Raw genomic sequence first — 13598 nt, 5'->3', positions numbered from 1 at the left:
TTATTCCCGTTAAATACGGGTTATTCCCCTTAAATTTTGGTTATTCCCATCACATGTGGGTCGTTATTCCCATCACATATGGCTGATTGCCATGAATAAGGCTGTGGTCCTGCCAGGACTCGGCCCAGGGGAGTCCTCAGCTGCAGGACCTGCACAGTCTGGGGCCTCGTGTTTTTGGGGAGGTTTCCTGACCTCCGTCTTGATGACACAACTGAAAATCACTGCTTTTGGGGTAACCCAGCACCTCAGAAACCCTCCCTGTGAGCGATCATTCAGTATAGGTTTTATGCACTATTTTAAAATTATTTTCAGTAGTGTTTTTTTCCCCCCAATATTAGAAGCAAGGCATTCACCATATGGTTTATGCCATTCTTCAGCCTGAAGAGGGTTTGCTTTCAGCTGCCTGCAGTGGTTCGCTAGTCCGTGCAAGATCTAAATAGCAAAAAGCAATGCGTTGTGCAAGATAATTTGCTAATTGGTAGGAAACCTCGATTAAAACTATAAAGCAGCATGTAAAGATCTGTGGGCTCGGGGCATGGGGCTGGAGCCGTTCCCCTGCAGGATTTCGTGAGGCTTTCGTTGCCATAACAACTGCAGCCAGGCTTCAAAAATAGTAACTTATTTTTCATTCCATTCGCCTTTTGCCCTCTGAGATGGATCTATTTTGGGAGTGATGGTTCAATTTTTGTGCCCTCCATCACTGCCCCTGGCTGGGGGCTTTGAGTGGGGTTATGTGGCTAAAGGGGATTTGTTGCTGTTTTCTCTTCCATCTAAGTGCAGAGAAAGGTAAAGCGGGAAGCAGGCATCACAAAACAGCCTTTGCCAAAGCCTTGTCATCCTGAAGCTGGGGAAAGAGCTTGGAAAAACAAACCCCAAAGCGTAGGAGAGGGCTTGGGAGTGATCTCATTGCATGGCAGCATGAACCCGTCACCCACAGCAAGGGCTGTCCCGGATACACTGGGAAGGTTCCTCTGGAGCAGGGACATATTAATTCTCTTGTTCCCTCCTTGGTCCCAGCACTGGAAATCATGCAAAGAAGCTGTGCCCAATGGATTCCATCACATGGAGCATCCCTCTCCCACGCATCCCATGGAGGGGATGAAGCTGCACTTGGAGGGGATTGCACAGAGTTAATTCGTGCCTTGAATTATGTAGTACACAGATGCCCCTCTGCTGCAGGGATTTAGTGTTCACTTGGATGCAAAAAGGAGCTTCAAAGCATGATTTGAAACTAATGGAAAATGATGTTCTCAAGGAAATTTTTAACTGCTTTGGCTCTGTGGAGCTGTGTGCGATTGATTTTTCATGGAAACAACCATATGAGTATACCCTGCACGAGGAGATGTCTGTGGCACATGGAGATGTTCCCCCTTCCTCCCACCACCCTTGTTACAGCACCAGTAAGGACAAACTGTATTTGGGGACATTTGGGCTCTCCTCCTCCAGGTGCTGCTATCCCTACGGCCCCTTCCTTGTCCCTCACCTGCTAGCCTGAAGGCACCCTCGTCATAGAACCACTAAGGTTGGAGAAGACCTCCAAGTCCAACTCAAACCCGTTCCCACCATGACACCAAACCATGTCCCTCAGCGCCACATCTCCATGGCTCTCGAACACCTCCAGGGACAGTGACCCTGCTGCCTCCTGCAGGTGCGTATCAGCACCTCAACAACCAACCTGGGAGGTGATAGAGAGGATGGAGGCTTTGGATGGAGGCTCGTGGGTCTCCACCCCTGCACGCCCCGCTGTGACAGCTGGAGCAGAACCATCAGCCCCACAGGAAGCCGTGGGACAGAATGAACAAAATCCTCCCGATAAAATAAGCGAAAGCAAAACCAAAGCCGAACTTCTCCCTCGGGGGGTGGAGGGGGGGGGGGACGACAGGCAGGGGCACCTCAAAAGGCACCCACAGTCACCACCACGCTCGCTGCTCCCTCCATCCCTCGCTTTAATTACATTTTCAATTCAAATCTGCTGCTATTTGATCCGCCGGGGGTGTGTGTCTATGTGCGGGGGGTATTTTTAGCTGTGCTTAAAGCTGCCTGGGTGGATAAGAGAGATTGTGCAGGTTGCCGCGACCAGGCGGAGCGGGACGGGATTTGTCCCCCCTCCTCTTCTCCTCCCCATCTTTGCCCATTTGCTGGCTGTGAGCGGGGCTGGCTGCCTCTCCAGCTGCCTCCCTTTCGGTCGCCTTTGTTTTTCCCCGGATTCTTCTCTTGTGCAACAGGGGGGCGAGGCTGCCCTCTTCTTCTCCTCCTCCCCGGCATTTCAGCCCCGACGGAACCCATGAAGTCGCTGCGGGTCCGCAGGGCATCGCCACCCTCGTGGGGTTCGGGGACCCCCGGGCTCCTCGCCCCACACTGAGCAGCCCGTGGCCGCGTCCCGGGACGCCCCATGGCACCGCCGCGATGTTGGCGTCCGGAGCCCTGGATTTCCAGAAGACGCGCTACGCCAGGTAAAGCCCTCGGCGCGGGGATTGCTTTGCTTTGTGCCCCGGCCCCTTGAATCAAGCCAGAACCCAAATCGAACCCTGAGAGACCTTCAAAAGGTGCTGAGTGCCTCAAAGTGCAGGGCAGGTGCAGGCTGTTCCCCTCACCTGCAGGCACACGTTGTCTTTCAGGATAAGGATGCCTGTTCCTTTTTGCAACCGTAAGGGATTCAGAGCATCGCTCCACGTAGCAGGGATGGGGTTTGCTGCCATTTGGACCTACCAACCCCATATGCCACCAGCCTAAGGCACGTGGACCAAATAGGTGGTCGAGGGGGTGCTGGGTCTAAGGACTGGTCCTGGAATTCCCCACTGGGTTTAACTCTGCTCTCCTCTCACTGCTAGGGCACTGGCAGCTCAGTTCTCAGCTGCCACAGACCTACTGCTGGGTGCTGACCCCCATGGGGTTACCAGCTTACGGGGAATCTAAGGGCTGTGTAAAGTCTGGCCATAGGATGCTAGGGAGGTCCTGGGACAGGCTTTGTCCTCAGCTCCCTGCCTGGGGATGTTTCCATCATCGCACAGAGCTCTGTAGGTAGTGCAGTCCTGGGGGCACCAAGGTCTGTTTCTGCCCCAGAAAAGTCCTGGTGGTGCTGTTAGGGTCAGATATCCCCCTCAGAAAGAAATGAAAAGGAAGGGTGGTGGTGTTCTTGCTCCAAGCAGGAGAACCCCTGATTACCTTCACTGGGGGAAGATGCAGAGGCAGCACCTGGCCCAAAACTCCTCCTGAGAACAGAATTCAAACATTTTTTTCCCAGCCAGCTTGCAAAGGGCCATTGGAAAATGGAGCCAAGCCAAGTTCAGTGCACCCAGAACAGGGAGAAAACGGTGCATTTGTTCCATGCAGCTGTGCTTTGAGGGCTGGAAGCAAAGCAGAGTTGTCCCCCATCACAGTCCATCTGTTGACCTGGTCCCTTGATCTCCCCCAAAATCAGCATCCTTAAAGCTTGCTGTGGTCCTTATGGAAACAGCTTGTTAAATGAATGTGTTTGAAAGGACACTGCACAAGAATGGGACTACAGGGCGTGGGAAGGGTCAGACCTTTGGGGTGTTCTTGATTTATCAATGGGGGCAAGAGTCTGAACGGGGAGTGGGGTGACATAAATACTCCCCCAGCTCTCACCCCGTAACGTACTGATGTGGTCACCAGCACGTGATGCTCACCCGGAGCTCCCTATATCTCCACAGAGATCCTCTTACCCCAGTGCTTAAAAATAACCATTCACTAATCCCCATCCCCCTGGGCTCCATGTAGCAGCTCTCCTCTCTTTCTAAACGCTCTTCCATACCATGTCTCAAAAGAGACCCTAAAACTACTCTTTCTCTCATGCCAGCAGCTCCCCCAGCTCCACTGGGCCATGGGTGATGGGGACAGGCATGAGTGGGAGTTGCAGCAGCATCAGCACTGTCCTTCAGGGCATCATCAGCATCTTGTCATGTCTTCTCAGAGGGTAAAGAACTCTCAATTCCCCAGAAAATATAGCAAAAAAGTTTCCTTTGTGGTGGAAAGGCCTGGAACAGCTCCATTTTTAATGTCTTTTATCTAATTTCAAGCGAGGACCAAGAAAGGAGGAACTTAGCCATCAATATACCTGCCAGCAGGAATAAATAAAACACAACGACCTGTTGAGTGGGAGCTGCAGTGGTTTCAACAGAGATGAAAGGCAGCATGATCAATGCAGGAGCAACCTGAAAACCACAGGGAGAGACCCAGGGCTGGAGGGCACTGAGAGCCCACTGCTCTCAGGTGGGCTTCGGGGATGGAGCACTGCTCTTGAAAGAAGGAAGGCAGAGGGGGGTGTCCCCATTTCCCACCAGAGCAATGGATCAGTGTGGTCACATCATCCCTGGAACCCATCAGGGCCAGGTCACAGGCCAGTAAATGATCCCTCCCTTACCCTGTGCTGCTTTGGCTCACTTTTCACCGTGGGCTCTCTGTTGGGTGCCTGTGTGCAACAACAGTTCAGCTCCGGTCTCCCTGCAGGCACATAAATGCTTCTCAGCATTGGGCCATCAGGAACTGTAATTGAAAGGAAATAAGATTACACGGAGAACGGCTGCATCTGGCCAGGTCCTGCAGCTCTGGAGTGGAGCAGCCAGGGTGAGGGCACTGCTGGGAGCTGCAGCCTGCACTGAATCACCATAATTAAGTGGTAGAGGCTCAGGATTTGATTTGCCCACAGAAGAGGCTCCATGTCTTATTGCATTTGCTTGTCTTGCCCTGCACAGAGGAACAGCAGCCAGGATAGTCCTCATGACAGGACTGTCTATAGGTGGCTGCTCCAGCCTTGTCCTTATCTGCATGGTATGTGGAATGTGAGCACTGCCACATCCACCAGCACTGAGGGATGGAGCAAAAGGTCGGGGGAGAACTTCACTGCTCCCTGCACACTTACATGCTAAGCAAGGAGATACAGACTGGTCCCATCTTGTGCATCTCTGGGAGCCATCAGTACAGAAGGCAGCAAAAGCATTGGGGTGTTCAGACTCCAAATGCACCAAGACTCAGCCTAGGCAGAGCTATTGCACTGGGAGCATTTTTTCCCTGTTTGCTTTGTAAAGGAAGCACAAGCAGCCCTCATCTGCTCCCACACGCAGAGCTGTTTTCCAAGATCTCTGCTTCCCCCGCAGCCCATATGATGAAGCAGCGAGAAGGGGAATGCTTTCAGCATTAGGATGGCAGCTCTGGAAGGGCAGGGGCTGCTCATGGGTCACACCGTGCCCATTAGGACCTGTAGTACTGACTGGGGGCACCCTGAGAGAGACCCAGTGAAAAATAGGATCACCACATCTCACCAAAATATTGGCTCAGCTTGGGAGCAGTTTGACTCACTCCCTGAAGTCAGCACTGGTGGGACTCATACATGAAGTTCATCCAGATTGCAGTTGTTGCATCCAGGTACTGGGAAGGCAGTGAGTGCTTACAGCATTCACACAGCTGGTTAAAGATGGGAACATCCCCCCCCAAACCACCCATCTCCCTCCGTTGGGAGGGGTCAGAGGAGCAGGCAGAAATCACTGCACGGGGAAGCAGCAAGCCACATGCTGCTGGGGAAGGGCAGTCTCTTTGCCAGCTGGGAAATGGATGCACCAAGTTCCTCCTCCAGCTGGTGTTGGATATCAGCCTGATGTGATTCCTTGGCACAGCTCGCCCTGGCCCATTCCATGAGATAGCAGTCAGTGCAATACATGGAACGGGAGGCACTGCCCAGTGTACAGGAGATGTGGGTTCTGCAGGACTCAGGCACCCTTTGGAACTTTCCAGGTGAAACTGAACCTTAAGCCACAAACATTTTCATGTAGTGCTCGTAATCCTGAGTCAGGGGAGGTCTACGTGATATCTCCTGATAAGGACAAATACCACCAACATCACAGTGCTTGCTTCAGTCACCAATGAGCTGAGCAGTCCTGAGTTCCAGGAAATTTGGGGTCCACAGCTGTGCTCCTGCACTGCACTTTGATGCGGATGATATTGCTTGAAACCATTCCATCTGCTTCCTGGCTGGTGAAATGGTTCAGCCAGGCAGGGAATGCTCAGGATCCATACCACTGACCTCTGTGCTCACAGTGACGCAGGCAAGGCAGTGAGAAGCATGCCTCCCCAGCAAGCAAATAGCAAATAAGGGGGGGTTTTCAGCCCAGGAAGCAGCCCTGCAAACATCCACTGAACACCTGGGGGATCAGAGTCATGTTGTGACTAATCAGGGCTCACCAGGACCAAATGAAACAAGAAGTCCCAGCTCAGAAAGTTATTTGGGAAACACTCACAGATCCCATCTGCTGTGAATAAACAACAGCTCTGCTGTGGCTGCAGGGTCATGAGTTGCTTCGGAAGAGCTGGAGATGCTGTCTGTACAGAGAGCAGAAAGCTGCCGGAGAGAAAAATAAGTATCCATACCTAGAGGAGCACCATATGTTCTGTAGGAGCACACATGGGAGCAGAGGCTCCAACGGGGCACATGCCTGCGTGGGCAGCTCCACAGATGGCAGTGCCAGGCAGCATCAGCTTTTGCATTTTTGCTTCCCCATGGAGAATGTAAGCCCTCCTCTGCACCTTCACGTGCAGCACACTGAGCTAATTGTGAGCTGCAAAGGAGCTCAAGAGCATGGAGGCTCTTACAGGAACTGCAGTTGGAGCTTTATCAGATTATGGGAAAGAAGCAGTGCACACCAAGCCCCAGCTTATAGGGGTGCCGTAGCAGCACGTGCACAACCATAAGCCCAAAGACCAAGCCCTGGCATCAGCACAAGGTATTCTGCCTCCAGGTTCATTAGGGCAAACACAGGCCATATGCAGAGAGGGTGTGGGGTGGTCAGTCCTGCAGGGCCACATCTGCTCCATCTCTGTCACTGCATACATCGCAGCACACACATGCTCCCAAGCCTTGCTCTATCAGGGAACACCCAGAAGGATCTTACCACCACATCAGCATCCAGGCTGTTGCTTTCTCCGTCCATCCTCTCTGCAGGATGTCACCACCAGAATGCAATCCTGTTTCTCCTAGGGCAGGAGGCACAACAAAGCAGCTCTCACTTCTAAAAGCACAAAACTGAACTCTGAGTCAGTCCTGCCCTTTTATAAGCCAATCACAGGTGAAACCCAAAGCAATCAGCTGCTCTGGGTCATTCCCTTCACCTGCCAGCACCCAGCATTGACTGTTGGTGGGCAGAGGATGCGCTGATGGCTGTCACAGCCATGGCAATGTGCCCAACTCCGTGATGCAGAGATGCATGAGATGTGGAATGTATACAGCTGACCCAGAGCAATGTCAGGCACTCCAATAAACCCCCATGAGCCGTCCCAAGGATTCGTTTAACTGATCCCTGTTTTCACTTTCCTCTCTCCCAGCACTGGCAAAACAAGAGCCAGGCAGAGCTGGTTGATTTTTTGAGGTCAGAACTTTGTTCCTGGACAGAAGTCTTAAAAAAAACCCAAAAAACCAAAAACACAAAACCCACAACTACAAAACAAGAAGGAAAAAAACCACAAAAAAAACAGAGTGGGAGAAAGAGAAGGAGAAAGGAGCAAGCCTGGGAAGCTGTCTCTGTGCTCTGGCCAGGCTGCTGGGGACAAGGGGCTCTTTGTTCCTCCGGGCCGAGCCGGGTGCTTGGGCCCTTTTCAGTCTCCCTTGCTGGGCAAGGGGCCCGGGGAGGGCAGGCACAGCAGTGCCTGGGGCTGCAGCAGTGACCCATGTTTGGTCCCCACCAATTCTGGGAGCAAAACGATTCTGGGAGCCCTGAGGGCTGTGCTAAGCTCTGGGGTGCTCTTCTTCTCATGCACCGTCCCAAAGAAGAGAATAGGCTCGTGCTCCCATCGTGGAGGTTTTAAACTTTTCTGCGCCTTTTGGGCTTTGCAGTCGCACAGTGTTTGCTGAAACGCTCTGCCCAAATGGGGCTGGGAGGGCTGTGGGAACAGACCTCCCCTCTGTGCCCCTCACAGCTACCGCCACAGGGTCAGGATGGAGCAGCAGCAGGCGCGGGGCTCTGTTAAAAAAATAAATGCAAGGAAAGGCTGTGTGCGTGTTACCCCAGCAACTGCAACGTCATGTTGCAGCCCCACTTCTCCTGGTTATGAAAAGGGAAAAGAGAAAGAGAAGCAGAAAGCGAGGGGGACCTGGGGACAGTCTCCTGGCAACGATGGCCTCCAGCAGGGGGGGACGTGGCTGGGGCACGGGGAATGCAGCCAGGCCTGGTGGCCCTGGTGGGATGGGGGGAACCCAGTGTCCCCAGGCTGGAGGGGGCAGTCCCGGGGATACTCACCTGCACCCTGGCTGTGGGCAGCACTGGTTTCCTTAAGGTCTAACGTGCATTGCAAGCAACATTCCCTCTATTTGCAGAGCACAGGGAGCTGCACCCCTCTGTTTCTCTCCCTCAGGGTCCCCCGCAGCAAGGTCCAGCTACCCCCTAGCCCCTGGCTGTGCACAGCTGTGCTGTGAAACATGCTGCAGATGGTACAGAGCAAACAGGGAGCAATTAGACCATCTCCTGCCCCTGCACCCAGCTGTCCTGGTCTGATCTGCAGCAGAAAGCATCTTTATATCACTCTTTATGAGAGGCAGACAGGGAAGGATAGCTGTTTGCCCATTTCTTATTCCCTTTCTCTATGCCCACCCTGTTGGAGAAGGGAGTGGGGCATGGCTGCTTTCAGGGATGCACATTTAATCTGCTTCCAGTACAGCATCACCTACCCGGCAGTGAGCTGCTGGCACAGCCCTTTATTGCTCCGTGTGCATTGATCTGATGGGGGAAATCAATACGTTCCTCCGCACGCCAGGAGCAATCCGATACTTCAGGCAAAGAGAACCAGAATAAAAAAGAAAAAAGTTTCCTAGGGAGCATGGCAGGACTTTCCCAGCAGCAATCAGCCCTGGGACACATGTTGGGCTATGGGGTGGGTGCCTTGGTACCCTGCCCTCCAAAAGGGCTTTCCCAGTCCTCCCGTTCCTTGATGTGTTTCTCTCCCTGCTCCATTGCAGGTTCATGAACCACCGTGTCCCCTCCAACCGCAGGTACCAGCCCACGGATTACGAGCATGCGGCCAACTGTGCCACACACGCGGTGAGTCTGTGTCCCCTCCTGGGGTGAGGAACAGTGCCCGGCCCGGGGGTCACCTCAGAACATCAGCAATCAGCCCTGCAGCCCTTGAGGGTCTTGGGGTTGGGATGAGTAGCTCTGCCTGGTGCTCTGGGAATGCTCTCCTTCCTGCTCCAGCCCCGGTGTGAGATGGTCCTTTTTGGATGGCCTTCAGCAGGGTAGGAATATTTGGCAAAGCTCCCCTTAAGAAAGACAATTCTCACACCAGGAGCAGCAATGGGGCTGTCTGTACGTTGATGGGAGTGAGCTCCCTGAGGAGCTTCTGGCTCCTGCTCCAAGCCCATGGCATGGCCAAGAGGTGCTGGTCCTCCTCATGCCCTCCTCCTCCCCCATGCCCCTGCCTGCCTGCCCTTCTGTGTGTGAAGTGCGGGGACCATAGATCAACCGCTCAGTGGACATGCAAGTTGTGACCAGCAGGCTCCTTCTCCTCCCAGTTCTGGATCCTGCCCAGCATCCTCGGCAGCTCCATCCTCTACATCCTCTCCGATGACCGGTGGGAGACCATCTCAGCCTGGATCTATGGCTTTGGCTTGTCCAGCCTCTTCATCGTCTCCACCATCTTCCACACCATCTCCTGGAAGAAGAGGCATCTCAGGTACCAGCCCTGCCAACTGGGGGCTCAGTCTCGTGTTTGTATTTGTAGCACAGCCCAAATCCTCTTGGTCAAAGTGTTTCTGAGCTATGCCAATGGGAAAAAGCATTTTCTTTCCTTTTTGCGAACGTATCTGGTTTTACAGAGCACAGTGCCACGGGCTCTGACTCCATCTGTATGTCCGTCCTGCAGGACCGTGGAGCACTGCTTGCACATGTTCGACAGGATGGTGATCTACTTCTTCATTGCAGCATCGTATGCTCCATGGTGAGTGCCCGGCGTGCCCAGTCCTAACAGAAGGCAGAAACCAGCCCAGAAGTTATGGTCAGAGATTGCACTTTTCACTAAACCTTCCCATTCTCTGCATTTCAACCACTTTCAGCTGATGTTATGGGTGGGAAGGGCAGCACTGCTCCAGCACCTCCTGCCTACAGAAGGTTGGGATACAGAAAGATGGGGCACAGCAGGAGGTTGGGTTGCAACAAAAGATTTGGGGTACCCCTCACCGCAGCCCTGGGTCTTGCAGGCTGAACCTAAGGGAGCTGGGGCCCTGGGCCTCCCACATGCGCTGGATCATCTGGATCATGGCATCTGTCGGCACCGTCTATGTGTTCTTCTTCCACGAGAGGTCAGTGCCTTTACCCAGCCCAGCTCTGCCCTACCTTCCCCGAATGCCCCAGTGCAACAGTCAAGCTGTGAGAGGGGCCAAAGACGGACAGAGAGACAGACAGACAGGGCTCTCTGGGCAGCCTCCTGGGCAGACGGACCACATCCTTACCCCGTACGCTGTGTTTTTAGGAGGCTGTGGCAGGGATGTGGGAGTGAGGATGTGCTGTCATGAGTGTGTTCTTCCACGGGGTGGCACCAAATGGAAAGCTAAAGCCTCCAAAGCCTTCCCAAAGCCCTCTGTGCCAGCTGCCAGCTCACGCCTGGACGTGGGAACTCCCCTCCTGTGGTGGCACCCATAGATGGATGAGATATAAATGTAAAATCCGACCCTGCCTCCAAGCACCTTCTCCATTGGCTGCAGGTACAAGCTGGTGGAGCTGGTGTGCTACGTGATCATGGGCTTCTTCCCCGCCTTGGTCATCCTCTCCATGGTAAGCCACGCTGGGAAGCACGTGGGCTCAGCACAAGGGCATGTCCAGTGAGGTTGGGATGCTCCAGAGGGTTGGCACGGTCCAACCTGCAGGCAGTTGGTGATGGATGAGGTGATCATCAAAGATGATGTGGTTCGATTGTGATTCGGGTGCCCTGCACATACCACGTGTGTCTGTGGCCGTCTCCAAAGGAGCTGCTCTCCGTGCTCCATCGTGTTGAGAGCATCTGAGCAAAACTGGGCTGCTGGCCGTAAGGATGGGTTGATGTAGGACAAGGCAGGACAAGGCTCTGACACGTTGCTGGTGGTGACCATACTGTCCCCGTGCTTTTCTCTCAGCCCAACAGGGATGGCCTCCCAGAGCTGGTGGCCGGCGGGATTTTCTACTGCCTGGGCATGATCTTCTTCAAAAGTGATGGCCGCATCCCCTTCGCCCACGCCATCTGGCACCTCTTTGTGGCCATTGGAGCTGGCATCCATTACTATGCCATTTGGAGGTACCTCTACCGGCCCGATGCACTGGAGGCCAAAACGTCCCGATAGACGCCTTAAGGACACTTCACATCAATGGGGACATGGAAGGGGAGCAGGGAGGGGAGCCTGGGCCATGGGCTCACCCCGAAGCCACCTGCTGCCCCCTGCATGTTTTTGATTTTAAACAGAATTTTCTTTTTTAACCTTGAGAACTGTTTATTTTTTTAGGCGATGTTTTCATAACACGGTGACCACCTGAAGGGCTGCAGGCAATAGGGGAGCTTCGCTCACCCTGCTAACCCCAAGCATCCCACTGGGGCCGTGTCCCCACACTTCCTTGGCTGGTGACACCCTGGGGACCTGCAGCAAGCTCACAGCCGTCCCAGCCTGCGGAGGCAGATTGGAGCCCCCTAAAAAAAGCCTGAGTGGAACGCTCATTGGCACACCTGCTTGGTCCATAAATGGTCAGAAATCATTTCAGCATCAGCCTTCCCCTCCCATGCTCTTGACAGGAAGGTTCTGAATCAACAAAGCCTTATTTGCCATTGAAACTTGAATCTCTTCCAGCGTTCCCCAGACTCCAAAGCACCAGAAAACCCTTTCTCCAAACCAGTATTAAGCACACATCTCGGTGTGTTCCTCCTGGCTAGGCCCTCAGAGCCCTCCCGGCTGTTTTCTCCTGGGATCTCTTGGTTTCCTTGCTGCTCTCAGTGTCTCCTGGCTGCATCTGGGCTGTCCTGACCCTGGAGCTTGAAGTGCTCAGGCTCAGCCTTGGTTCCATTATGCCAGGAGAGGGCCCTCGTAGTGGCTCCACACAGCCGTGCCATTTTGCAGCAAATTACCAAAGAGAAGTTTCCCAGATGCTCTTCCCCTCCTGACATGGTGGCTGTGGTCTTCATGTGGGCAAAAAAAAAACACCCTTTACCATAGGCAGAGGGTTCCAAGAAGGAGCTGTGCCCTGCGTCCCAGCCTGGCACAGGGCTGCTGTAGCTCTGCCCTTGGTGTCCCAGGGCAGCCTTCAGCTCTCAGGGTGACAAGAGGTCTTGGGGACAGGAGGTGATGGACCTGGTGAGGTCTCTGTCATCACTTCTCCCAAGTCCCCAGGATGCAGCCCTTGCTCTTTTGCCCAACACTTCTCAGCCTTGTGGGAGGGAGAAGAAGGAAGAACTGAGCACTGAGTGATGGGCAGTTTGTGGGGTGAATTTGGGGTCAGAATAGAAGGTCCAAGACTGTGAGCTGCTGTTTTTGCTATCTGGCAAATAATTACTCCGTGCCTCAGTTTCCCCAGCTGTAAATTGGGGGTGCAGACAGTGACCAACCTCACAGGGCTCAGTTTGGGCTCCGTGGAGCACCTGGAGGATGGCTGGTCATTCACAGACAGCGTGCTCCATCTGTCACTGAGTTTGTCACCAGTGGCACATGGTGGCACTGGGTTGAGTGCACCCAGCTCTCCTCCCACAGCGAAGCACACCAAGGATCAGCCCCATTGCAACATCCCCCGGCAGAGGCTGCCTGGGGGGTTTTGTCCCTGGGCTTTGTCCCACACCATTAATCTCAGAAGCGTGCTGGGGACGTGCAGCCCAGAAGGACCTTTCTGAGGCCACCACAGAGCACATTGAGGACATTACCACTTGCCTATCCCCACGCTGAGCCTCTCCTTTATGTGCCCTTTCCTTGTACAGCGGGGCAGGATGCACAACATGCTATCTGTTCGTCAGCCTATTTTGTACTAATTTTAAACAATTCATAACGTCTGTGAAGGAGCTCCCTTTTTAGCATCTTGTATTTTTCACCATCCGTTCTTGGTCAAGCAGTATTTTATATTTAACACAGTACTGGATCAAATTAAAAGCAAGCCTAAGGAAGATAACACTAGCAAATGTTGTTTCCTGTGGAGTAGGGTTGAAATAAAAACTCAAGATACCTCACTATTGCCTGCGTGTTAAGTCAGAATGAGTTTCCCAAAACATAAGGAAATGAACTCATTTTTGGTCCGACTTGCCCTAAATAGCATCACTCGGTGGTGAAAGCAGTGAGCGCAGCGACGGAGCCCTGAACACCAACACACTTCTGTGCACGGGTGGCCCCGGCATCCCCTCAGCTCAGCCCACTTGGGAAAGGAGAAAGGGAGAAAGGTCTCAGTCGAGTTGGGACCCCAAAAGGTTCCCCCCTGCGTCACAGCCAGCTGCTTCAGGCACAGTCCGGCCCCATCCACGGCCCGCAGTGGCCCCGCGCACCCACACGCTGCCCTCTCCCTCGCATCGCCCCGCTGTCCCCACGCTCCCCTGAGGCCGTGACGCCGCCGAACTTGTCCCCAAGCCCGACCCCATCACCCCACCCGCCCGGGGCCGCT

The 13598-nt window shown here is 53.8% G+C and overlaps 1 protein-coding gene across 1 annotated transcript; it reads left to right on the top strand.

Moving 5' to 3' along the window:
* The first annotated feature begins 2056 nt into the window (after positions 1-2056).
* MMD2 (monocyte to macrophage differentiation associated 2) lies at positions 2057-13166 on the top strand. The gene is made up of 7 exons (XM_003210588.4): positions 2057-2453; positions 8963-9044; positions 9515-9675; positions 9865-9939; positions 10199-10300; positions 10703-10772; positions 11111-13166. The coding sequence occupies exons 1-7, from the start codon at positions 2407-2409 to the stop codon at positions 11312-11314; spliced, it is 741 nt and encodes a 246-aa protein (XP_003210636.1). The 5' UTR covers positions 2057-2406; the 3' UTR covers positions 11315-13166.
* Positions 13167-13598: the final 432 nt, after the last annotated feature.

This window comes from Meleagris gallopavo, chromosome 16 (genome assembly GCF_000146605.3).
Source record: "Meleagris gallopavo isolate NT-WF06-2002-E0010 breed Aviagen turkey brand Nicholas breeding stock chromosome 16, Turkey_5.1, whole genome shotgun sequence".
Lineage (NCBI taxonomy): Eukaryota > Metazoa > Chordata > Aves > Galliformes > Phasianidae > Meleagris > Meleagris gallopavo.
The sequence above is the reverse complement of the archived record's forward strand: the minus strand, read 5'-3'. Positions and strand labels throughout refer to the sequence as shown.